Source organism: Ictalurus punctatus, chromosome 19 (genome assembly GCF_001660625.3).
Source record: "Ictalurus punctatus breed USDA103 chromosome 19, Coco_2.0, whole genome shotgun sequence".
In the NCBI taxonomy this organism is placed as follows: Eukaryota; Metazoa; Chordata; class Actinopteri; order Siluriformes; family Ictaluridae; genus Ictalurus; species Ictalurus punctatus.
Window position 1 is genome coordinate 12,811,447 of NC_030434.2, and position 27,491 is coordinate 12,838,937.

At 38.3% G+C, this 27,491-nt stretch overlaps 1 protein-coding gene across 3 annotated transcripts in view; it reads left to right on the top strand.

Moving 5' to 3' along the window:
- The window catches only part of LOC108279828 (copine-8), a 130,142-nt gene that overhangs the window by 92,397 nt on the left and 10,254 nt on the right, over window positions 1-27,491 (top strand). For 2 of the 3 annotated variants that reach the window (XM_017494340.3, XM_053688058.1), the window contains 7 exons: window positions 3,092-3,145; window positions 3,370-3,431; window positions 13,920-13,966; window positions 16,175-16,356; window positions 18,708-18,835; window positions 23,756-23,858; window positions 26,151-26,208. In XM_017494340.3, coding sequence (XP_017349829.1) covers window positions 3,092-3,145; window positions 3,370-3,431; window positions 13,920-13,966; window positions 16,175-16,356; window positions 18,708-18,835; window positions 23,756-23,858; window positions 26,151-26,208 — 634 coding nt within the window. Of the gene's footprint in view, window positions 1-3,091; window positions 3,146-3,369; window positions 3,432-3,600; window positions 7,039-13,919; window positions 13,967-16,174; window positions 16,357-18,707; window positions 18,836-23,755; window positions 23,859-26,150; window positions 26,209-27,491 lie in introns of those variants that run through there. The other variant, XM_053688059.1, reaches the window with a different exon arrangement.

The following is a 27,491-nucleotide window of genomic DNA, read 5'->3' on the forward strand; positions in this document are numbered from 1 at the left end:
GGTGGCATGGATATACGATTTCACACACTACAGCTCTAAGCAACAGTCATTCTGGAGTGGTTGGTGTGTGTATTGTGAGGAGGGACGATGGGCTTTTTCATCAGCTTGTCATCACTGATGCCTTTGTGAGGGTCTTACTGTCTGCATGACCATCTTGCTGTCAAACAAATTCTCTCTCTCCCTCTCTTTTATCTCTCTGTTGCTCTCACTCGCATGCACTGTTTATTTGAAGTGACAGCCACTCCAGAGCAGTTATGGAACACTTCTCATCAAGGGCTAACAGCTTTCACCCTCTTACCCACTGTACCTCTGTGGTGTGTGTTTTCCTGCAATTCAATCAAAGATGCTTTGCTGATGTGTAGGAATGCACATTTTTGTCATACCTCTCTTCCTGTAACTCAAAGAAAGGTTGACCTCCATTTACAGCAACAAATAATGTGTACAACAAACAAGATGTGGATTATATCACAATTAATTGCAGAGCAATAATAATGTTAACTTTTTTCAACATAATGTGCATGTATAGTGTATGAGCAGTTACCACTGATGAACATGTTTCCCTGTACTGAGAAAAGAATGGAAAACTTCCAGATTAAGTATAATAGAAGTCTATGGGCAGTTCTTATTTTACTATTAATAAACTGTTAAAATATGTGACTATGCATATTGGTGCATTTTAAAATGATAATTGTTGTACTCTAACAATAAACATTGTAGGACATGATATAAGACATGAGCGTATGTAATAACAAAGCTGTTTATCCAACGTTATTCACAATTCTTTATTCACAATCTGACCCACACAGTTATGATGCTAAGACATAATCCTAGTTGCATAGGTACCTGTGGTTCTGTGAACCTTGGATAACCACTAGGGGCAGTGAGAAGCACCTGGACACCTACTTTGTTGAGTGTGCCTGCATTAGAACCAGAGTTCATAGAACCAAGTTCATAGAACCAGAGTGATGTACATAACTAGCATTCTGTTTCACCCGTTCTAACTGCCAGGGATGGGAAGAAATCATCTGGATAGCATATACCACGATATCCGGAGGAACTGGCATAGTTTAGGACTAACTGGAAAGATTTTTGGAGATGACCACTGCACGCATGCCACTGGGATGGGTGACATTAACCTTGTAGAACCTAGAGAAAGTAATGCCCATGAGAAAAAGGCACTCCTTGTCATAGTATGGGATGGGTACTGAGACACCCATAAGCCATGACGTCCACCACCCAGTGGGCCAGTCTCTTTTTAGACAAGAAAGCCCCTGCGTCTTTTTTTTTTAACATGACATATGAACAGTTGTTCTGAGGGTTGGCTAGCTGCAATTCCATCTAAATATTACCATAGGGTACATACGGTGTGCAACAAAGAACACACTGCAGGGTTGACTTCATGGAACACTAGCATTCAATTGGTTTACAAAATTGACCACAAGATCAGTCAGCTGGTTTACAAAGTTGGGCAGCAGTGGCTTGGTGGTTAAGACTTGGACTACTGGTTGGAAGGTTGTGAGTTCAAATCCCAGCACTGCCAAGCTGGGCCAGTGAGCAAGGCCCTTAGCCATCAACTCCTCAGTTGTATAAATGAGAAAAAATGTAAGTCGCTCTGGGTAAGCGCATCTGACAAATGCTAGAGTAATCACTAGTAAAATGTTTTTAGAGACACATTACAAGGGAAGTTCTATGCTATGCTCATGGGGAATCATGATGTGCTATACCTCTTTCAGAAAGGTTGTGAGCCCCCAGAGAGCTGTAATGCATGATGTTGTGACATGGTGCAATGGCTGCCACATACACTCCTAGTGTAGAGGGGATTTGCTGTTTCCCTGTAGTCCCCAAAGAAAACCGATTCAGTTGATGAGGTACACACCACTGACCGAATACCTTTCACTTAAGAGCATACAAAACTCATCTACTAGGGGCTCTTAATCTTAGCCTTCAGTTTTCTCTTCATGCCAAGGTGCCAAAACCTACAGGCACAAATGACCTAGCTGGGGGTTTCTATACATTTGGGATTAGATCTTGTGCGGGAGGAAGCCACCAGGGTGTTCCAACCACCAGGGTGTTCCCACAGTTAGGACTCTGTGGTCTAATTGTTGAATTCTGTGCAGCAGTGAGTTGATTTGGCATCAGTGGAGATGTCCACCTGTGCCAATCTTTTCCCAGATCTGGGATGCCACTTCTCAGTGCAGACACTACTCTCCTAGGTGTGCACTGTCCCACTGTACAGTCTCTGTAGCTGAGTTGCTCTCAGTGAGGCCAACCATGCATGGGCCCAACTTCCATGCAAGGTGAAGTGAGATATCCAACCTTAAGCCACCTTCACGATGTACATTGTAGTCAGAAGTAGGTGTACACTTGACTAATCACACCCATGTGTGCTTTTTGAACATCCCATTTCAGATTTAGTCTCCCCTTTGCTGTTATGAATGCCACTCTTCCGGGACGGCTTTCCACTAGATTTTGGAGCATGGCTGTGGGGATTGGTACCTATTCAGCCACAGGAGCATTTGTGAGGTCAGGCACTAATGTTGGTCGAGGAGGCCTGGTTTGTAGTCAGTGTTCCAGTTTACTGCAAAAATGATCAGCAAGGTTGAGGTCAGGGTTCTGTGCAGGCCACTCAAGTTGTTCCACACCAGCACTGGCAAAGCATGTCTTTATGGACCTCACTGTGTACAGAGGCATTGTCATGCTGGAATAGTTTTGGACCAGTTAGTTCCAGTGAAGGGAAACCATAATTATAAAGCATACAAAAGCATTCTTTTTTTGTGTGTGCTTCAAACATTGTGGCAACAGTTTGGGGAAGGAATACATGGGTGTTATGCGCGGGTGTCCACAAACTTTTGGCCATAATGTGCTGTATGTGTTTGACTGTCACGACCAGTATGAGAATTGGTAAGAAGACATTTACGGCCAGATTGATCATCCTCAGTTCTAGCTGATTGATGGACTTCCATTATAACTGAACTGTTTTGTTATTTTCTTAGTCCAGGGAAAAGTGTCAAAATGCATTATTTTAGGTATTTTTTTAAGTGACTACCTCTTGATTCTCTCACAAATGAATGAAAAATGTCTGTCCCAACAGGTCATTAATCCAAAGAAAAAAGGCAAGAAGAAAAAATACCTCAATTCTGGAACGGTATGTAGAATATGGGTAGTGATTAGGCACTTCTGTGCAGGGTGTAGGAGTAATCTGTGCAAGAACATATGCCATAATTTCCACTGTCAAATTAGTGAAGCTGTGATTGGATTTTACAGTAAATGGATGCTTGTGTACTGTAAAATTAATGAGGCGGAATAATTTGCTGGAGGCAGTCAGTATGCTCTGTTAGAACTGTCTTCTTGCTCTCTTTCCATTGTTAGGTAACACTTCTGTCATTCCTCGTGGATATTGAAGTCACCTTCCTAGACTACATTAAGGGCGGGTGAGTGGCCATTTCTACTCACTATTTGCAAGCATAAAAATATAGGGCAGATCAAAGCAAGTGTGACACATAGCTAGCAATTTTTTATTTTTTATTTTCATTGAAAACACTGCGTTCTGTGTGGATTTTTTTGTGTAGCATTGTTAAACACAATGTTGCTGTTCTACAGTGCAGAGCAGCAGGACTTTTGAATGTCACCTGTATCCTGCCGAGAGACTGGAGCCGAATGAATATGTTCAGGCAAAAACTGTGGGTGGATAAGTCCATTCAGAGTGGTGGGGAGAGATTTGGTCAGTGCTAATCCTCGCCCAGGTGTGTGTGTGCACGATTGTGGGCTGAATGAAAGTCGTTATGGTTACCTGTCACTCTAAGAAGGTTTATTCATGTGTACCAGACGTCACACCCACGTCAAGCAATGCTTTTTCGGAGGAAGGCCAGATGCTACTTCTTCTCAGGCAGCCATTTTAATGGCTACACTCTCCTTTTAGCCTCACGTGCTGCTGCAAAGGTCAATATGCTGTGTCTGAATTCATCTCCTTATGGACAATGCAGTCTGTTTATCTATGTCAGTTTTGCTCTAGATTTTACTTTAGAGTCCCTCTCCTTTTCTTTTTCCCTTGATTCATTACAAAGAATATATTGGAACAACTGTTTTCACAAAATTGTAACCTGTAAACAATAAGTTCCCTGGCAAAAACTAGTCACATTTCCCATTTCTCTGTCTTACTCATTCACTCAGTAGCCGTTTAATACTGACTAGCGTCATGGTGTATCCGGAGCCATTGCTGGGAACACTGGGCATGAGGCAAGAATACAGCCTGGACGGGACATAAGTCCATTGCAGGACACCATTCACACACACCTTGGGGCAATTTATCAAATGGAAATCCCAGAGGAACCCCTTGAAAGTCTGCACAAATAATAACCCAAGCTCAGGATTGAACTGGGGACCCTGGAAATGTGCAAGCGTACCACCCGCATTTTCCAAAAGCACCGTGATATTGTCATTCGCTTAGTGTTGTGCACTTGTTGCGATTGTACTTATAGTACAACCCCACTTCTGAAAACTTGGGACTGTATGGAAAATGCAAAAAAAACAAAAACAAAGAGTCATTAAAAATTTCAGTTCACCCTGTACTATATTGAAAACACATTATGAGCACTTTATTTGATGTCTTTGTGAATTTAATTTGTTTTTGAAAATATACACTGATTTCAAATCTGATGACTGCAACACACTGTTAAGCCCATGTTAAGATATCCATTACAGACACATGACGGTTTTTAAGACAGTGACGTCTGAGGGATCGGAGATCAAGTGCATTCAGAAGTGGTTTTTGGCCTTGCCCTTTACCGGATTCCTTGAATATTTTAATTATATTGTGCACTGTATAAGGAATTGGGGTTGTATAAAAACATTTTTTCCACCATTTAATCTGTAGTACCTACTTTGCACTTTTTTGTATATAACACTATATAATATACTCTTGTATTTCCGGTTAGACGCTAACTGCATTTAATTAGCTCTGCACTTGTACTCTGCATAATGACAATAAAGTTGAATCTAATCTAATCTAATCTAATGTGCCTGTAAACTGGTTGGCTTCTGGTAAATTGTGTGGAGCTCACTTGTGGACTCACCACCTGTAAAATAAAGAGTGGGAGGCAGGTGCAATGCCAGTTAGGTAGCATACACATGATGGACAGTCTTAGACAGAATAGACCTTTGCATTGGGATCTGGCTTTGGGAACTTGGAATGTTAGGAAAGAGTCTGAGTTATGTGTACGATGGAAATACATGGACTAGATTTAGCCTACCTTATAACCACACAGAGCTAGCTGTGGTATGAAACTTTTTGATTGGGGATTGTCCCTCCTACTCCAGAGTTCCCAGAGGAGATAGGTCTCAGGCAGGTGAATACTCACCAGTTCCTTGAAGTTGGAGTTTTTCCTCATAGAGGGTTGTATCTATGAAGTTCTGCATCACAGGAAGGAATACCTTGATTGTTGCCTATGTTTCTTTTCTTGTCAGCATATGATCTCCTGCTAAAGAAACCAGAGAAATGCTTGTCAGGTGTGTGTGTTATTTGGTTGGATCCCTGGTGGAGTTTTAGACTTACAGAGTCACTCTTCTAAACAGTGAGACCTGCTTTGCGTTAAAGAAAGTGGCAAATTAAGAATTAACAGGTGAGGATTAACATAGCTAGTGTTAATGTATTATCTGTCTATCTGTCGTTGATCAAAGTCATATACTATATGTTTTGAGGTTCTTTCATTTTGTTCTGCCTTCCTTTTCATGCCTCATTCCTTCGCATTCACTCGGCTGAGTAGAGTGATTGGCACTCCGTATGAAGTGCACCTCATTATCAGATAATTATGGGATAAGTGTTGTTCAGGCATCTGATAAATTGCAGTATGTTTGATTTCTTTATTTACAAATAATTGCCATTTCTGCCACTTCTGAACAAAGAAAATCATTGTGCTTTTCAGATGTATTATTACTATTTAGTCATAGTGTGTTTATAAGTGTCTTACATTACCATTGTGTACATGTGCAGTGGTTTATTCTCAGTGCTCGTCTCATGGTTCAATCTGTTGGTAACTGATTAGAGTTGGGCATAGTTAAGATCATTTAATTCTTTAATCAGGATAAACCATTCTCATTAGTTCCTGCGATCTTAATCCAGATTAAAACAGTTTTGTTTTTTGGGTTTTTTTTTTTTTTAACAAGAGCACATGGACCCCAACTTTAACCACAAATTACTTGAAGGATTTAAGATTTAATCAAATGCAATTTGTGTACTATATACACATCATATAGTCATTTGAGATTCAGCCATAGAAAAGGAGTAAATCTATTAAGTGACTGTTAAACCATTACTACTTGCATGTACAGTACTGTGCAGTAGTCTTAGGCACATGTAAAGAAATTCTGTACATCAAAGATGCCTTCAAACATAATGAAATAAAATGTTATAGTATAAAAAAAAAACTATAAAAATCAGTAAACAGAAATAAATGAAACAAAGTCGATATTTGGTATGCCGACCATTTGTTTAAAAAAATTTGCAGTAGTCTAAAGTACACTTAGGTACATTTTGTGCAGTTTTATAAGGAAATTCGGTGGTAAGTTCTACTGAGCATCTTGCAGAACCAGCCACAGATCTTCTGGAGACTTCTATAACAAAATTTGTACAAAAACATAGGGTGCCTAAGACTTTTGCACAGTACTCTGTGTGTGTGTGGGTGTGTGTGTGTGTGTGTGTGTGTGTGTGTGTGTGTGTGTGTGTGTGTGTGTGTGTGTGTGTATGTATGTATGTATGTATGTATGTATATATACATACAGTACTGTGCGAAAGATGTTAAATTGATTATTAATGTGGCACCACTTCTTTCATGAATGTAAAGAATTATATAATTAATTATTAAATGATGATTTAATGGAAATTAGATTCAAACATGTTTTCAGTATATCTGATATTAGGACATAACTACAACTGGCCAGACGTTTTGTTTCTTGTTTGTCAGTTTTGGCATTTTATCAAAGTATATTCTAATATTTTTTTCCATTAAAGGCACATTTTACAGTAAAAAAGAAAAAGAAAAAGTAATACATTTGTCTACAGGGCAGTTAACGATTACTTTGACGGAGGGGAAACATTCTACAATTTTGAACTAAGCCATTTCTCTGTAAAGTGGTTTGAAACTGTTACATCATCTTTAATAGGGCAAGTATTTCATGCTGCCTACTAATTACACGCAAACCTGACATATTTGACTTTAAAGAAACAAGCCCTTTCTTTACTGGAAACAAGATGGACAGGATGTAGAAAGACCATCTATTCTGTTTTTAGATCCATGGTAAGAACTGCAGATCCCAGATGGTTTTCTGCATATATTTACAGATGCGATAAGTAAGCAGCATCAGCTATGAAACATAATGGGAACAAGCAGATGGTAGGTTATTATATATCAGTGATATGGTGATTGTGACAGGGATGACATGGTATTGAAGAGTATGAACAGATGAGTGAAGAATGCAACATGACATCCCATCACATCAGTTTTCAACAGTATGCAATGCAGTAGCATGTCTCTTAAAGTGCCATATATATTATGTAAGTCTTATATTGCGTGATTCATCCTGATACTTATTTTTGCTTGCAGCTTCTGCACTTTCTTACTTTCTTGTGCTATGGATGGTCCCACATATATACCATAAATATTGCACTTCCAAAAAACACTTTATGTCCATGTCTAACCCTTGTGTCAGTGGATCATTTCAGCTGCTTCTTTTAAGACTCATCCTGGACCTCATCTCAACACTTAGTACAGGATGACTTTAGTGTACAGTTATCTGGTGTCACCTAGAAGAGGACTTGTTCAGTTTTGCGTCTGTTTTCTTTCAACATTTCTTCCTCGGGTCATCCTAGGGAGCTTTTCCTCGCCACTGTTGCTTATAAGGAATCTAACTCAAAAGCTGGGCTTCTGTTACTCAGCTTTGTGACCATGTCTATTGTTTAAAGCGCTATACAAATAAAATGCAACTGAATTGAAAATTAGGCTATTTGTTTGCCAAAGTACAAATAATGCACATGTAGTCCTTATAGTCCAATTATGTATGTTTGCCTCGCACCTCTGGGGTTGGGGGTTCGAATCCCGCCTCTGTCCTATGTGTGTGTAATTTGCATGTTCTCCCCGTGCTTTGTAGGTTTCCTCCGGTTTCCTACCCAAGTCCAAAGACATGCATTGTAGGCTGATTTGCATTTCCACATGTCTAGTGTGTGAATGGATGTGTGAATCTGTGTGTGATTGTGTCCTGCTATGGGTTGGCACCCTGTCCACCTGTCCAGGTGCCTCAAGTCCCCTGGGATAGGCTTGAGGATCCCCCACAACCCTGTATAGGATAAGCAATACAGAAAATGGATCGATGGACATTCACTTCCCTGCGTGATAGATACATACTGAATAGACGTAAGAGAAACACTTAAAGATCACCGCAGTGACAAGCGTTTATACCCTGAAAGCTATGTACTGGTTTGCAGGGAATTTCGGCCTCTCCTTTGTGGCATATCTACTGCCACCCCGTCCTCACCCAGCCCCTTGCCCCCCACCTACAACATCTGCTGGCATGACGTGAGTGTCATGAGGCATTTCCCGAGCATCTCACTCATGCATCCAAAATCCCTCCCGCACACTTTTCCGGCAGAAGAAGCATATATTCGAAGCATAATAATTGTTGTTTCATCTCCGAAAGGAAGAATCGAATCGACAGCTTGCAGGGGCTTCCAGGAGGCTTCAGGGTGCTACTGTGACTAGATCTTTTGTTGTCTGATGCAGTCGTTTACCTCACTGTGCCTGTTCCACAGATATGTTTTTTTTTTACTCCTTTTCATTAAAGGTTTGAAAAGCGCATATCCAGTGTGACGGGTTTTACTCAATCTCTCTATTCACTGAAAATGAGATTGCTGGGCTGTCTGGTTAGTGAAATAGCTCTTGGAGTGTTGGTTGGATCCAGTGGTGTTTGAATGTTATTTTATACAGTGTCATAAAACCGCACTAGATCAGACGTCTGTCAGTTTTGACATGCTTATCCGGCGACTTTAATTTTATGCAGATAACATTTGAAAGGTCATCTGCATAAGCAGCCCAGCTCTGCAAGACCTCACACTTAGCTACACTGATCATGAAAATGAGTAAGATGGAAGTTGACGCAATGTGTTGCAATGTCGCGCCATCTTCAGCAGCCTTTTTGCACCAGGATTAGTTCCGTACTTGTTAATGTAGTTGCTCGGCAGTGTAAGTTTTCTCACAGATGAAACCTGTCAAAACAGCTCGGCATCCATTATCAACCACTCCGTAGTACTCTTAACAATGTCCTTTTCTACTCTGCTGTTTTATAAACACATAAAATGTAACGTTATAAAGCTTTGATCTCAGAGAGATGTGTCAGCCGGGATTCAGATGAGTTTTAGATCTGCCATATGTGGCTCCATATTCCAATATTATTGCCTGGATTCGTGTTCACATATAACGGTCTCTGTTATACACACTTGCATTGTGCTCCAGCAAACAGCTTCCACTGCTAAGCCTCTATTTATTGAACTGTTATCTTCTATTGGAAGGCACTGATGTGCCATTACGGGGAGCGGAGGAAATCTTGCTTCTTTCTCCCTTTGTGCCCTCGTGGATGGAGGTGTTTCCCAGTGGGGTCTCTGTTCAGCTTTCAAATGACATATGCACTGCTAATAATTGCTTTTTGGCTGGGCACAGGAGGCAAAAGGATTTGAACTCATTTATGAGTGGGGAAAGCATGCACTTCAGAGAGTGACTACATTGTCTTTTTTGTTTATTTTTTAATGCATCATTGCTTGTTTGAGCAAGTCGAAATGAATATCCCTTCCAAATCTGCAAACCATTTGCCTTAATTAACAACCCATGGTGTTAGGTCAGGCTAACTAATTAAGAAGTTAAGTTTGTTTGACGCGAGGGCGATCTAACTTTGCGAGAGCTATTTGTTCCTTGTCAGTAGTGTGGACTGACAGAACGGAGGACTCCCTAGTGTATGTGTTATACACCAAAACAGCATGCATATCCTTCCTTCACTCTCTTTAACTTCTCTACCTCTCTGTCTCTCTCTATATTTCTCACTGCTAGCTGATGATGACTCCCATAGGTTGTGTCAGGTACAAGACAGATAGCCAGTGACAGAGAAACATAACTTTTTATGCATGGACATCGAGTGCATCCATTCCTACAAGTAGTGTATCTTACTTATGACATGCTTGCACATCCTGTCTGGAGCGCTTCAGGTTGTAGCACATAAATTCTACCACTGAGATTTCTGGAAATGTCAACATACTATCCTTAAGAAGAAATCTTTTTTTTGTTGTTGTTGTTTTTTTTACTACCTGCAGTTGAGGCATTTTTTTAATGATATACAAGTATTGTATATAATGGCAGTAATTTAGTTTATGTGAAGAGTTTTTAAGCTCAAGCAACTTCTGCTGTAGTCTGAGTCAACTAGGGTCATAATAATAATAATTACTGATCGTAGATCAGGTACAATGTGTCAGCCGTGCCAATTCCGTCCATTAATGGACCAGAGATTATTTGAGTGGTGGGGCATCCTCAGCAAGGCATGTTAATGTGTGTGGCGCTGGTACAAGTATATATCAGGTGCAGAAGTGTTGCTGACAGCCCTGTGTCTCTGCTGGATTGTTAATATTCCGCCAAATGCATGCAGCAGTGCTGTGGTAAGAAACTGAAGACTGATGAAGAGCTGAAGGATGAGCTCACATAATGCCCAATGTAGACCACCACTATAAATACACAGGATAACACATGCAATATTTAAGACATGTCTTAATTCTTCCTGTCACAATGGCTACAGTTTAACGTGAGTGTTGTTGTCCTTAGATTGCCTACTTCATCTTGATTGATTGGCCATTTCTAAACTCAAGTGTTTGATGAAATGATGACAAGGAAAAATATCTGTGCACGTAAATTGTTGTGAAAATTTAGGCAGTGTACAACCGTTTACGTAAACGAATTAAATTGCAATGCATGATTTTTATGTAGTACATTTTTTAAATACAAAATACTGGTTTGAAAAATTAGTGGCACCTGCCCTGGAGGGACAAACATTAACGTTTTCTTATATATAGTCTAACAAGGTTGAAGACACTTGTAGAAGGATCTTAGTCCTCTTCTCCATGCAGAACATTGTAGCTCGTTTATATTAATAGGTTTGTGCTTAGTTTTCTTCAATTCAGAGGATGGGTTTTAAGTAGTGTCTGAATCCAGAGAGAGTCATCAACATCAATGATTTTGTGTGTTTGGCTCATCATCTTGTTCATCTCTGGCTAAGTCTGAACGTCTTGGCAGAGGAAAACAGATTTTGGGCTGAAATATCCTGAATTTATGCCGAAGTATCAGTGATCTACCACCAGATTTACAGTCTGTATCATGTGGATTTCTTTTTGTGCAGTTCCTTTTTGTCCCCCCAAAAGGTCTGTATATGGTCTCCTCTGACCACAACACAATGCCAACTTTTTATGCCCTGAATAAAAATAGACAGCACTTTCCGTAGAGCCACAATTCCAGCTGTGCGGTCTTTCAGGAAGGATGTGGAAGTGTTGGACATTCTGTGTCAGATGTGCAGTGAGCTGAATCACTTAGCTGAAGGTGATTTTGGTCTGTGTGAGAGATCAGGGAGAGGACCAATCACTCCTGTTCACCCCTTCAGCTGGAGGCTGCACTCAGAGCAGATGGCCAGGGGGATGAACTGGGCATCATCTACATATTAGGGCATGTTCACTCAGACCTGCCTAGCTCTCTCTCTCCTTTCTTCTATTACCAAGCATCTGTTAATAGAGCTAGGCCAGAAGGGTGGTATTCCTCACAGAATACCACTACTCAGTGAGCATCAAAGACTTCCATGGATGTCTGTTATTGAGCTGCTTGGAGTGAAGAAGTACTGGAAAATGTCATTTGGAAATGGTTTACTACTTTTGCAATGCTAAATGTGATTGACAGTTTTAAAAAGAGACCTTTTGAATGTAGGCTGGGGAAAAAAAGATATGTGTGAAGTTACTTGGGGGGTCAGTTTCTATTAGTAAATAAGCATCTAAGAATATGATAAGTAAGGAATGAAGTGTGACTGGGTGTGCCGTCGAAGGAAAATGTGACACAAAAGCAGATCTGCTACAAAAACATAGCTCAAAGTGTTTTCGCAGCAATTTACCAACAATATTTTATTTATGAAAGAATTAAAGAACATCACATTATACATTTCATCCATTAATAGTTATGTTTAATGTTGTGGAATGATCATGAAACAAGTTCATTCCTGTTATCACTTACAACCCCAGCACAGCGTCCCAACATTTTTGGAACTGGGGTTGTACGTTATAGCAGCTATAAACAGTCGTTCCCTCATCAGCCTCTCTTTTTTTCTGTCTTCTGAAGTTAATAAAACAAAAAAAACCAAAAACAAATGCAGCTTGTTACCTAGAAACCGCAAAGCCCCCTGTCTTCAAGACTTTACCATACTTAAAGGAACAGCTTTACCTCATAGAAATCTTCACTGTATCGATAATTACACCTGTTTTGGGTTTTTTTTAATCAGTTTGTCCTGTGTTTATCTGTAGCGTCTGCCATACAAGTCCCTGTGTAACACAATAAAACAATAATTTATTAGAATGAGTGCATTAATATAAATCTGAGATTTTTCTTGCTGTCCTTGCTCAAGGTTCCTTGTAAACCTCTCTCGCGCTGTATTTCTTTTTTCCCCGCTTCCTTCTCCGCTAGTTGCTTCCTGCGTTCTGTAGCTGCTGCATTTCATCAACTCAGCTGCTAACTGCAAATATCTCTCATAATGAGCTTGCCATCTTGGGTGACATGCCAGTAACATGCCAATAAGCTTAAGCAGTAAGACTTGAGCTTGCAAGGAATGTTTGTTTGTTTTCACTTTGCTTTAGCCGTTAATCTTTGGCACTAAATGAATATATTCCCAAGGAGTTATTCACAGCTGGCATCCAGAAGAATAATTAAACTGATGTTTTAATAGCAAACAGTTTGTTTGTTTTCCAGTGTTTATAATATATTAAGGGATTACTACTGTGAATGTGTGTGTGTGGGGGCTTATCCTACACTGGGTTCTCTATCCCAGGGAACTCGGGGCTCAAGGCCGGGGAAACCCTGAATGGGGTGCCAACCCATTGAAGGGCACAATAGCTCACACATTTGCACACCCATTCACACATTACATGACAGTTTGGAAATGCTAATCAGTCTACACGCATGTCTTTGGACTGGGGGAGGGAAGTGGAGTACCCGGAAGAAAACCCGGAAGCATGGAGAGAACATACAAACTCTGCGCACAACGGGTGGAGGCGGGAGTCAAACCCCCAGCCTCAACGGTGACAAGCAAGCATGCTAACTACAAGCCACCATGCCTCCTAAATTATATTATATTGTATTGTATTGTATATAGCCAATAGTATTGCTTACTGAAATGTTTGAAGCTCCTTAAAATGATTACTTTTCATATTGGTTTGATCTTAAACCAGGGATTTGAATCTAATTCAAAACATATTGAGCACTCTCTCATAACTTTAACTCCTGACCTGCCACCACCCTACATTGGGCATTACTAATGTACAATGTGATGCTGTACTGTGTTTTATTAATGCCTGTGTAATTTTCCAACCCTTTATGTTTTAATTTCACTCACAGTATGGTAAGAGAGGGCAATTAAGTTCTCTATGGCCTGTGTAATTAACTAGCTTTTTTCTATTACGTGATAGGTTTGTTCTCCCATGTAGATATATGTACTGTAGCTTAAATATCTCTCAAGGTGACAGCTTTATCAAATCTTGAGATTAATTTAATAGAACCCACTGGCTCTTGCCAGACATTATTACACACGGTAGGTCGAAGCCTGACAAATAAACGTTCTCTTTTCTCTCTTCTTTTGTTCTGCAGGACTCAGATTAATTTCACCGTGGCAATTGATTTCACCGCCTCAAACGGTGAGTGCAACGGTCACCAGTGGGCTGTTGGGAATTATTGAAATGCATGCAATTCAGGCCCAAACAACAGCCATTGATAGCCCTCCTCCAGTATAATGAGCGAGGTGTAATGTATTAAAGATGATGGGGAGGAAAGACCTGGCTTTTAGATCCATTCAGTGAGGCACAGTATGCAGCGGAGAGGTCAAAGTCTCACCAAATTAAAGGGCCACATCCATTATATCTTGTTCAGAGAAAAAAGTAGCTTTCAGCGTGCAGTGACCTCTGGATTCAAATGCTTACATGTTGAGTGGGAGCAGGAGGGCTATAAGCATGGAGAAAATTTCAGAGCTGTTTTAACATAAAACAGATTTGACTATTCTTTGAAGATAATAAAATAATAAAATCTATTGAAGCACAAAATTGTGGGCTATGAGGCCATGGGCTGTGATGAACATTGAACGTAGTGTAGTAGTGTAGGTGTGACATCCACCTGTTGCTGACAGGAAGCTCAGGCTATTGAAGTGAAAGCAAGTGCAGACTGAGTCTTAACTCTTATGTATGCTCATTGTCATGATTACTTTCTAACAGGCTTGCTTATGCTACATTTAGTTTTCCATGTTTATGAAAATTTTCCATATGAATAGCCCACTCCTCTGTTACTCACTATTTCAGAATTATTTTCTTATAGCTCCCAGTTCATGAGTTGTGACATTGCACTGTTGACGTTTGCATGGCAAACGTTTGCGATGGGTGCGGGGGTTGGGGGCTTATACCGATATTACACATCGATTAAGCGGTGGGAAAATTTCCTCACTGTTATTATTCTTAATGAAAAACACAACAACAAAACAGTACAATGACAAACTCGCTTATATTAAACATGGAACTTTTGAAACCAAATCTTCTGCCATCGTCTTGTCAGTCAGCTCGCCTCACTCTCGTTACGTGATAAATGAAATCGGATCTGTGCTGCGACCGTTACTCGTACGGCTCATGCTGAATTGAGCAGACGTGTTCAGATTTTAATTGTTCTCTAACTGAACTCAATGATTATTATTACTATGAAAAAAAGCAAAACGTCAGTGGGGCGGTGCCGCAGTGGGCAAGTGAGGTAATCGGTGTCCGGCCAAACACCTTGTAACACCAGGAACACAGAGTATTGCATCAAGCCTACAGGTTAATTTTCCTGACATTTTTTTGTTTGTTTGTTTCTACCCTCTCTGTGCTTTTATTTGTAAGTACAGTGTGCTAGCTAGGTAAGTCAGTCATTAGCTGCCTGCCTGCTATGCTCAACTCAGTATTTCCCAGTTGCCTAGCAACAATGTACTCATGATCTAAACTTAAACAGTATACATACTGCACATGTGAGAATTTTTAATGGTCATGAGTATACAGTGCCCTCCACTAATGGAGGTGATCCTTACATTTACATTTACATTTATTCATTTAGCAGACGCTTTTATCCAAAGCAATTTACAAATGAGAAAATACAAGCAAAACGAATGAGAAAATACAAACAAAATCCTTGGAGATTTTTTGGCCACTCGAACCATCCTCTTCACAGTGCATTGAGACAATACAGACACACGTCCAATTCAAGGTTGATTCATAACATTTCCAGTTGACTGGAACTTCTTAATTATTGCCCTGATGGTGGAAATGGGCATTTTCAATGCTTGTGCTATTTTCTTATAGCCACTTCCCATTTTGTGAAGCTCGACAACCTTTTGCCGCACATCACAGCTATATTCCTCGGTCTTACCCATTGTTATGAATGTTTAAGGGAATTTGGCCTATGTGTTACCTCATATTTATACCCCTGTGAAACAGGAAGTCACGGTTGAACAATTTCTTGTTCCTAGTCACCCAGGTGTACAAAAAAAAAGTAAAATATCAGTGGGAATATACTTTTATATATATACTTATATATATACTTTTTTAAATATATTTTTCTCGTATGAATTCTTAGGATATATTTGTGTAAACCTGTGTTGTGTTTGCAATTGTTTGATGTTCACAAGAGCAGAGAAATTTTGTGATTTTTTTTAACAAAAGATCAAACTGTTAAACAGTAAAGACTTCTCAGCCTTCTTTGCTCATATTTACCAATGGGAGCCAATATTAGTGAAATATCATGTTATCTTTTTTTCTCTCAAGTCTGTATTTACTTCAGAGTTGAATCACAATATTGACCTATGACTTTTCTATTTTTTATCTGGTTCCTAGGCAACCCTGCACAGCCAACTTCCCTGCACTACATGAGTCCATACCAGCTGAATGCATACGGCATGGCTCTCAAAGCAGTGGGAGAGATCATTCAGGACTACGACAGTGACAAGATGTTCCCAGCATTGGGCTTCGGTGCCAAGCTGCCCCCCGATGGGCGTGTATCCCACGAATTCGCACTGGTGAGTGACCCCCTGTAACATTAGAAACATTAGAGCTCTCACAAATATGTTTTTTTCTGGCTGGTGAGAATTGCTCTTTTTCCACTCGTGTCTTTATTTTATTCTCTGGCCAGCATTTGTAGACGCACCACAACCTTAATCTAAAACTCACATCTGGATCATCAGCTCTTCCAATAATGATTTTTCTCATTAACTGACAGTTCATGAATATTCAGTCACAGCATGCTGCCTAAAAATTGACACAATCACTGATAAACGACAAATGATACTGTCTCACCATAAGAAGCTGTGAACTAATATTCACATAATGCTTAGCTCTAATGTGTTTTAATCTGCAGAATAATATTACAAAATATCTTAAATAACTTTGATCCTATATAAACCAGACCTTTCATCTAGTTTAGCTACTTTTGGGTCAGTTAGGGTATTTTGAAGTTCATGGCATGGTAAATGCATTAGATGTAATGTGATATATTTAAAGCGTAATCACAGGAAAATATCACCTCAGAGTTTTATTTTTTTGGCTGTTTAAAGCACATTGTGTAACTGTACAGTTGGAATTATGTTGTTTGACAGCTAATATATCGATTCCACTGTCGTCCCCTGTTGTAATTTCACTACTGATGGCTACAATTTCAGCAATTGGTGAAGGAGCACTTCACATCCCCTCGTTTGGGACAAATCAACATCTAGGATTGAATTTTGTAGCCTGACTGAAATCCTTATTTCACACCTGACAATAATGCCTTTCTTCAGTAATACAGTATATACACGCTCACACTAGATGAGAACTGCGTGGGAGTGTGGTGCTGCTGCTTCCATTTATTGGCTGATTAAATCATACAATAAACTATATATATATATATATATATATATACATTTTATCAAAATAATGCAAAGATCCAGAGAAAATATCATTAGGGTGGACCAGCTCTTCTGTAAAAAGGCTTCTTGTTGATGAGTATAATAAGAATAAGAATTGATAAGTGGGTCTTTAATAGAAAGTCGTTTTCCTGTGCTTCTGTTCCTCTTGACCTGAGTAACGATTATTCTCTATTTCAGATTATCATATAACATGTATCTCATTTTAAGCTTTAAAACTTCACATTTTTTTGAACACTCATGATGCAGCTCAAAGTTGTCAAAGTTTATAGCAAATCCTCAGCACAGCTGAATTATATTGCCTGTTTAGCTAGGGGATTCCGAACATAATATTACAGAGGGACAATGCAATAAAGTTGTTTTTATTTCATTTTTATGAAATACAATACATACAGTGCATTTCTGAATGCTACATTACTTGAGACATTCCTGTTTTGGCTTGAACCCACGTTCAGTGGGCTTTGGTGCAACCCTGTCATGTGCTTACAGGTTTGTTGAACATGCTGCAAAGGCTGCAATGCGGCCAGTGAAGAGCGTGCTAGATCCTTAATGACAGACAGATGCTGCACCATCTGGGCTACAGAGCTTTTTTGTGCATTTCATATAGAATGAATAAATGAGGGGAAGGTTTCAGTCACCTGAGCATTACTGGATGCTCTACAGTACATGTGAAACTTTAAATATAGCCTGTATTTGAATGAAGACTTCATGCCATGCAACTCAATATCATGGCTTTAAGTTTAATAATAATATTATTATTATTAATAATAATAATAATAATGATGATGATAACGATTATTATTATTATTATTATTATTATTATTATTATTATTATTATGAGAAGAAGAAGATTTTATTTATAAGTGAATTTCAGGGAATCCATGGGCACTGAATTGATTAAAAAAATATAAAACCATATAATTATAGTAATAGTAATACTATTTATAATAAAGGAAAAGGAATAAAAACAACCATAATAAAACTAAATTAAATAAAAGAAAACTGTATGTTTATATAACTATGAGATAAAACAGCTATAACGCTTCAGCCCCAGTGCTACGATTACATTATTTGGTTAGGGTACCTGCTAAAATATGTTAAATACTGATTTTTTTTAGATGTGTATTTTTAATAATAAGGGTTTTTCCCACAGTGACTTGTCTAAGCAGTGTATAAAGACAGTTTGCCTTGATTTTGACCTGGTATGTTTGGGAAGACTTCTGGGGACACATCACACCTAGAAATCGTATTTGATAAAAATCAAATTTATCATATATGAGTAAGGATGTGAAGATGATATTTTGCTTTGAATATGTGGGCTGGACGGATAGAACAGATGTCATTCTGTCTTTACAGCTTGAACAGCTCAATTTCACTGATGCCATTCAAAACTTGTTGATCTACAATGATCCAATCCATTGATGCCTTGATTAGTGTCTTTATGTCAGTTTTGTTTGTTTACTATGCAGAATGGGAACCCACAGAACCCATACTGTAATGGAATAGATGGTGTAATGGAGGCGTACTACCAGAGCCTGAAGTCTGTGCAGCTTTATGGACCCACCAATTTCTCACCCGTCATCAACCATGTAGCAAGGTATGTATGCATTCCCACCTACGTACACTAAAGTCTGAATCCGCTACCAAGAACTGTTTACTCTGAGCTTAAATGTCTAATTACAGTCAGCTCCAGAGTTATTGGCACCCTCCAGAGTTTTTCTGGTACAAAAAAAAAAAAAATTTTAATGTCTTTATACCTTATAAGTTTAACCTTAATCACACAGAATATATGAGAGAATTGTAACATTTAATTGAAATAAGTGTATTGTAAGAACATAAATTCTTATTTTAATATATATATATATATATATAATATACATATATATCATATATATATATATAATTAAAAATTTGAGCAAATCAATGTTCCAGTAAAATTCAACTTTGTTTCCACTACTGTTTTATTGAAATGGTAACACATGTACACCCCAAAGTCATGAACGTCACAATTGTTTATAATTGGCACTCCATCTCTAATTTTAGTCTAGGGGTATGCAATATGTGAGGAATAAAACATGATAGGGTGTGCTGTTATTGGAAAACAATCAATTACAAGGTAATGCAGCCGCACGTGAGGTGGACCAAAAATTGTGTGTGTGTGTGTGTGTGTATATATATATATATATACATTAAATGCAGAAAAAACTGCTGTTATATATATATATATATATATATATATATATATATATAAGTGTGTGTGTATATATATATATATATATATATATATATATATATATATACATTAAATGCAGAAAAAAATGCTGTTATATATATATATATATATATATATATATATATATAAATAACAGCTGTTTTTTCTGCATTTACCTTTTATTTATTAATGAACAACACAGCATATTTGTTTTCCATTTATAGCTAAATTCATTGTTGTGTAACGTTCACAAAACAAGTAAGTTCACGTTGCAGCACTTATAAATAGTTGTTCACTCACTTTCTCTTGAAGTTAAGAAGACAAAGAATGCAGCTTGTTACTAAGGAACTGCAAAGGACACTGCAAACTGCTTCCATTCCCATTTATTATTAGGTTTAGATTATGTGCGGCGTTCACCCTACAAGTCCCTGTGAATTAGCTGTTACTCTATAAACAATACTATATTAGAACAAGCACTTTAATATAAACTAGTGATTTACTTTACAGTCAGAACTGCTGTTATTACAAATGAAACAACACCTTCAGATCAATTAGATTTAATTCAACAGGCTTGCAGTGAAGGCAAAAATATACTACCTTAAGATGTTTAGCTGCTTTCTGAATTTTTTTTTTTTGACTCTTCATCTAAAAAGTAAACCACTTCTCTTTCCATGACGTCTATACTTGACAAAAAAGCACAAACTCACATAGATCAGTCGCTGAACTTCCTATAAATCCCTACAGTAGGGTCCAAATCTTTCAGTTTAATGCAAACTGTTGAATTTTTATTTCAAAATCAATTTTCTATCATAAGGTGATAGGTGACTCACCTGTGTGTGTGTGTGTGTGTGTGTGTGTGTGTGTGTGTGTGTGTGTGTGTGTGTGTGTGTGTGTGTGCTAATATCAAATCATCTCAAGAAAGATCAATACGACCCAGCAGCTGTGTGTTTTGCTTGTCCTTTGTGCGTGTCATAATTAGTTTACACAGTGATCGATATGTACCCCTTGACTTCCGGGGCTAGCTGATGGAGCCATGTGTGAGTTAATAAGGTGTGTGTGTGAAAAGGTGGGAGTTCACATGATTTATAGAGTAAACACTGCACTGCAATGCTGCCTGCACTGCACAGCAGTAAGAATCAGATTGGTCCATATTCAGGCATAAACGCTGCCATTCTGTCATATCAATAAATGCTGGATTAAATCTATGAATCATTATGTGTAACTGTTGTTCGTGTAATGGTCCATAGGATCAATTTTTCTGTGTAACAGCACGGCTCTGACATCAGCACCAACTGTTATTCAAATGGCAGGTTTATATGAATGTGCTTGCTCTAATACTGTGTCATTTATATAAAAGTTAATTCACCGGGACTTATTATAGCAAAAACTCAACATAAACAGATATTTACAAATCAATCAATCAATAAAAAATAAAACCCCTGTGGAATTGTTGAAATGTTGATATTTTCTGTGAGGAGATATTTACTGAATATTTTTCGGATGCAGTCTCCAGTGTCAGCACATTGTAAGAGTCAGAAGGAAAGGTAAAATACTATTTTACAGACATTCCACAACATTAAATATAACTTTAAATGGCTAAAAAGTATGATGTGTCATTATTTAACCCTTAGATGCATGAGTGGGTCTAAAATGACCCGGTGAGGTCATTTGTTTGCAATATCTTTTAAATAAAATGTTTGTTTGTTTTTTTCCCAACTTTTACTGATGTTAGAGTTCCATATATGAGAATATCTCAGGACTCTCCAAATCTCAGACTACGTCTTCCAGACCGCCGCCAGCCCTATCAGCCTGTTCTACCATTACTTCTATTAACTTTTAGTTTTGTGCTGCTATGAGCTAGAAAGTGTGGTTTACCGCAGAGTTCAGGCCTCGAGAGTCCAAATGAACACACACACTGACACATGTGAATGTTCACAGACTTCTGGTTTATTCATTCAAAACAGAAGTATTTATACACATTGATAAGAAGCAGTGCGTGGACGGTTTCTACTGGTCCAGGTGTCAGACAGATTTAAACAAAACACACAACACATAGTCATAATACAAAACAAGTCCTGTGTCATGTTGACAAGGAAATACATGTGTATTTCAAGTATATAGCTGTAATCAAGGATAGCAGTTGATCAGCTTATTTAAAGAGGTAATTAAATGAATACAGTCATCATAGGTATTTGATAGCAGTTCATAATATAAGAGGGTACATGATATAAGGGAATTTCCTTTGAACTTATTAAAAAAAAAAGAGCTTTTGTATTACTACCCCACTCTTCCATAAGTGGGTCAAAAAAAGACCCGCATGCTTTTCTAATGGAATTTCATGGGAGTATTTTTTCTTCTGGAAATATCTGATGTCAACAGGTTGATATACAGTATTTCAACAACATCCTTGCACATTCGTGTGTGTGTGTGTGTGTGTGTGTGTGTGTGTGTTGCATTTTCTGCTTTGTGGATACAAACGTATTTCTTATTTATTAAATAGCGTTTGTACCCACCAAACAGAAAATGCACCAGAGTCACAGAAAAAAAAAAAAAACATTTCTGATCATTTCTTCAACAGATGACCAGAGGGCAAGAGATCAGATATCAAACCTGCAAATCAGTAAAATAGAAAAAGGGTTCTAAAAAAACCCAAACTAGCCTTTACAGATAAGGCTCAGAAATGTCACGGAATACGAATTAGGAGCAAAGAATGAGCAAATACAGGAGTCTGTAGTATTTATAGACCTGACTATAATGAAGAAGAGGTGTGTTAGATTGGGATAGGTTGATTGGGAGTCCAGTGCTTGTTCATATGTTGGAGCCTGGAGTTTGTCAGCTGAGTGGGGATCATGGGAAACACTCTGTCAGGTATTTTGATGGAAGCGGACAATGACACTGACAAGACAAATACACTCAGAGTAAAGTGAGCAATGCAGAAGGCAAACAAATTACATTTATAGCATTTGTCAGATCCCTTATCCAGAACAACGTACAATTATCTCATTCATACAACTGAACAATTAAGGGTCAATGGCTTTAAACCCACAACCTTCCGATCAGAAGTCCAACATCTTAACCACTGAGCTACTACTACCAGTAATAGCACAGAATAAGAATCAGTAGCAAAGTTTTTGTTTTTTGGGTGTAATAGAATAGGTTAACATGCTTTAATGTTCAAAAAACAGAGAGTGTACATTATTGCATTACCTCTATCTCCAGTCTGTCTGAAACGCTCTGATTGAGTTCCGGATTCTACAAAGCTCCTCCCTCTGAAAAGCCCAGAGTGCTCTGATTGGACAGCTGACCCATTGTCCTGTGATTGACCAACTGTCAGAAATGTAACACCCCTTAACCATAATCGCGAGCTTCAGCTTCCAAGGCTTGTAAAGCATTTATAAACACAGTTAATAATGTCGTCGCTTTAACCGTATCAGTTCGAGCCCGAGTCGGATTCTGAAAGTGCGGACGATCGAGCACGACTTGAGCAGAACTGTTCACAGTGGTATGTTTTTATTTTGTAACTCTCTTACCGTTCAGATACGATGTTATAACGGTTTCATTTGTCTTCTTCATAAAGTTAACAACTTTATGTCCTTTAAGTAGCAACATAAAATGCAGTTTAAAAAAAAAAAAAAAGAATTAAAAATGAAACAATTATGGCGGGATTATGCTGATATTTCAAATTGTGATGTAGACGTTTGCAGAAGTAATATCTGGACTTGGATCGAGGTGTTTTAGGCAGGTCTGGAGCAGTGTTCTCTGTTAGATAGAATAAATCCCTTTGTGGGAGACTATGAACTTTGTAACTTTGCAGATCTTATACATGCACAAGCAGATACATTACACACTAAAGGAAAAGGAAAACATTATAAAGCAACATATGACCCCAAAAATGTATTCTTTACATTGCAATACCTTTCTTAAAGCTTGTATGTCTTATAGCTTGATATGTTTAGCAGTGCCTGCTCTGTTCATTTCATTTCATTAATTTCAATTTGCCAGGGCTGGAAAATTACTGACATGTGCACTGTTTATTCTGTGTTATTTTATTTGAAATAGATTTATATTACACATTTAGCAGTCGTGGCCATAAATAGGGTTTTACAGATAATCCACGACTAAGCCAAAGATGGCAGAGATAGAAAAAATGACTAAGAACATTTAAAAAGGAACCTTGAGTGACATCCATCCTCCTTGAGACATGACTTGAGATACACAAGCAATGGTGTTTGAGGTCAGTCAGAAAACTTCATTTTCTTAATGCATGCGATGCTATCTTACTGTCATGTACATGTTGTCCTGCAGGTACGCTGCCTCTGTGAAGGATGGTTCGCAGTATTTCGTCCTCCTCATCATCACAGATGGAGTGATCTCTGACATGGCCCAGACCAAAGAGTCCATTGTCAATGTGAGGATCCCATCACTTACACTTACAGGAGATCAGTCAGCTTCTGTTTCTTCTATACAACAGTATAAAATGATGTAGTTAGAAGTTATTCAGTACAATGATGAGAGGTTAGATTTAAATGTTATTCTAATTGTAATATTGTAATGACTTGAGAAAGCACTTGTCTATTCAAGCTGTTATAACTGTTTATAGAAATATGCTAAGCAAACTCAAATCATCAGTCTGTCATGGTTTAATTGTAGTACATTGTTTATCTGAGCATTATCCTGCTCAGGATACAAAGCTACATAGTTTCCTTTTGCTGAACAGCCAATTTTCTTATATTCTCCACCAGGTACACTAAGGAAATAATAATAACCTACCAAAACTATATCATTTTATAGGATAGTATCCCCATTCTGTTTTTTTTTCTCAGTCAGTATTATTATTATTATTATTATTATTATTATTATTATTATTATTATTATTTACTTTATTGCCTTGCAATAGAATCGAAATTCAAGAAAACAAAATTATCTGTTTGAAATGAATATGATTTCAGTTTATGATTTGTGATACTTTAAGTAAGGAAATGTATTATGAACAGAAAGAGTAGCTACTGAAAAAAAACTGGTAACATTTCTTTTTGCCTTGGTCTTTGTCAGTCTTGCATGGATCCGTCTTAAATAGTTCTGTGTGTTGCAAAACCTATGTAGACCGAAATGAGCACTGCTTGTTAAAATAGCTTTAAAAATGCCAATGCTTTATGATTTAAAACACATGTTTTAGTGAAAGTTAGCACGTTTGCCTCTCACTTCCAGGGGCTGGGGTTCAAATCGCTCAGTATGCATGTTCTGGTCATGCTTTGGGGGTTTCCTCAGGGTACTCTGGTTTCCTCCCCTGGACCTCTATATTGGCATTTCCAAATTGTAGCATGTGAATTTGTGTATGTGATTGTGCCCTGCGATGACTTGGCACCCCATCCAGGGTGTCCACCGCCTTGTGCCCCGAGTGCCTTTTGCCTGGGATAGGCACCAGGCTCCCCGTGACCCTGTGTAGGATAAACAGTATGGAAAATGGATGGATGGATGAATGGATGGATAGATGGATGGTTTCCCCCAAAGTTCAGTAATCATTTGGAAATCCTGTCATGTTAGCTCATGTTATATAACTGGTTAAAACAATGAGGAAAAAAAACCTTGTGCTTGGTTGCTGTACTAACTCCTTTCCAACAGGATTTGATAGTATTCTTATACTCTGTGGTATAAGTGGAAAAATGATGCAAAATATTAGGGACAGTCAGTAATTTAAAGAAATACATTTGCATCCACCAAGCAGAAAATGCACCAGAGCCCCACAATAAAAAAGTTTTTAAAAAAAAAAAAAAAAAAAAAAAACACATCTGTCAACAAATGATCAGAAGGCAAAAGATCAGATATCAAAACCTTGTGTTTAGTTGCTGTACTAACAGGGTTTTTTTCTGACAGGGTTTGATAGTTTTCTTTTCTTATACCCTGACCTGTTTGTACTAGCATGAGGAAATGTTTTTGAGGGAAATTACAAAGCACTTCTGTAAGTCACTCAGGATAAGGCTGTCTGCCAAATACTCTAAATTTAAATGTAAATATATGGACCACTCAAAATCACTCTCATTTCCATATATAAAATCAGTGAAATTCCTTTTACCATCAGAGATCTACTGTCAAACCATATTTCCATGGCAGGAATAGGAGATGCTGGGCATTACGAAAGTGTTTTATGAAAAGGAGATAGGAGGTATCCTGTATGAAAGACAATAAGTGTAACTGATGGAGTCTGTGAATATCTGACATCCCTCAGAATAAGCTGACTTCCCTCAGATTAGTCATGCCTAATGACACACACCTACACTCACTCTCTCTCTCTCTCTCTCTCTCTCTCTCTCTCTCTCTCTCTCTCTCTTTCTGTCATTTCGATAGTACTCACCCTGTCTCCTCCTTTCTCTTCTCTATGGACACCTGTCATATAAGAAGTGTCACAGAATTTCCTCTTTGAGGACTCTATTACTTTTTCATGCCAGACCCACGGAGGTCTGCAGACAGCATTCACTGCCAGCTCTCATCCATATGGATGACCTGTCACAGTCAAGCCAACTCTATATAGTACTTCCATATTCACTCCAATATAGCCTCCAAGCACCAAGTATGGAGCTGCCAATTCTCTATTAGATCTGTTATTAAACTTTTTACTGTTTATTCATAAACTAGATAATTAAGGCTACTTGGGCTTTCTTTATCATAAATATCAATAGTTTCACATTTGTTTCCACTTAAGGCTTCATGTCTTCCCATGTCAATTATCATCGTTGGTGTTGGACCAGCAGAGTTTGATGGTAAGACTCTATCTATTTTTATACTTAATACGTCATCTGCATCTTAAATGGCATACTATGTATATACAGTGCTGTGAAAAAGTATTTGATTTCTTCTGGCTTTGTGTAGATCTCATACTAAATTGTTTGAGAAATTCTAACAAAATCTAAGATAAAACAAAGGCAATCTGAGTAAACACAAAATACAGTTTTTAAATGATAATGTTATTTATTGAAGCAAAAAAGTTATCCATTATCAACTGGGCCTGTGTGAAAATGTATTTGCCCCGTAGTTACTAATTCCCCAAATCTATGAAACTGCATTGATAATGGGGTTCAGCTGGACTAGACACAACCAGACCTGATTACTGCAAACCCTGTTCAATCACATCAACACTTAAATAGAACTTTTTCAACAGCATGAAGTTGGTTAAAAGGTCTTACGCAGTAACACACTATGCCAAAGTTGAAAGAAATTCCAGAAATGATGAGGAAGAAGGTGATTGAAATACATCAGTATGGGAAGGGTTACAAAGCAATTTCAAAGGCTCTGGGACTCCAAAGAACCACAGTGAGAGCTATTATCTCCAAATGGAAAAACTCAGCACAATAGTGAACCTTCCCAGAAGTGGCAGACCTTCCAACATTCCTTCAAGAGCACAACAACTACTCACCCAGGAAGTCACAAAAGAGGCAAGGACAATATCAAAGGACCTACAGTCCTCTATTACATCAATAAAGGTCACTGTTCATGACTCCACTATCAGAAAGACACTGGGCAAAAATGGCATCCATGGAAGAGTGGTGAGGCTAACCCAGAAGAACATTAAGACTCATCTGAATTTTGCCAAAACACACCTTGATGATCCTCAAACCTTTTGGGAGAATGTTCTGTGGATTGATGAGTTGAAGGTTGAACTGTTTGGAAGACAGGAGTCCCGTTACATCTGGAGTAAACCAAACACTGAATTCCACAAAAAGAACATCATACCTACAGTCAAGCATGATGGTGGAAGTGTGATGGTGTGGGGATGCTTTGCTGCTTCAGGGCCTGGGCAACTTGCAATAACTGATGGAAACATGAATTCTACTTTCTACCAGAAAATACCACAAGAAATAAGGAAAATACTTTTTCACAGCACTGTACTGTTTTTTACATTATACTCTAAGTGTGTAGTATAAGACTGGCATGGCAGTAACACCTCAAACCAACTAATAATGGATTGCACTAAATGGAAATGACAAGTTATGTTGTACTACAAAATACATCATTAACCTACAGCTTCCATTTACATAAATGCCTC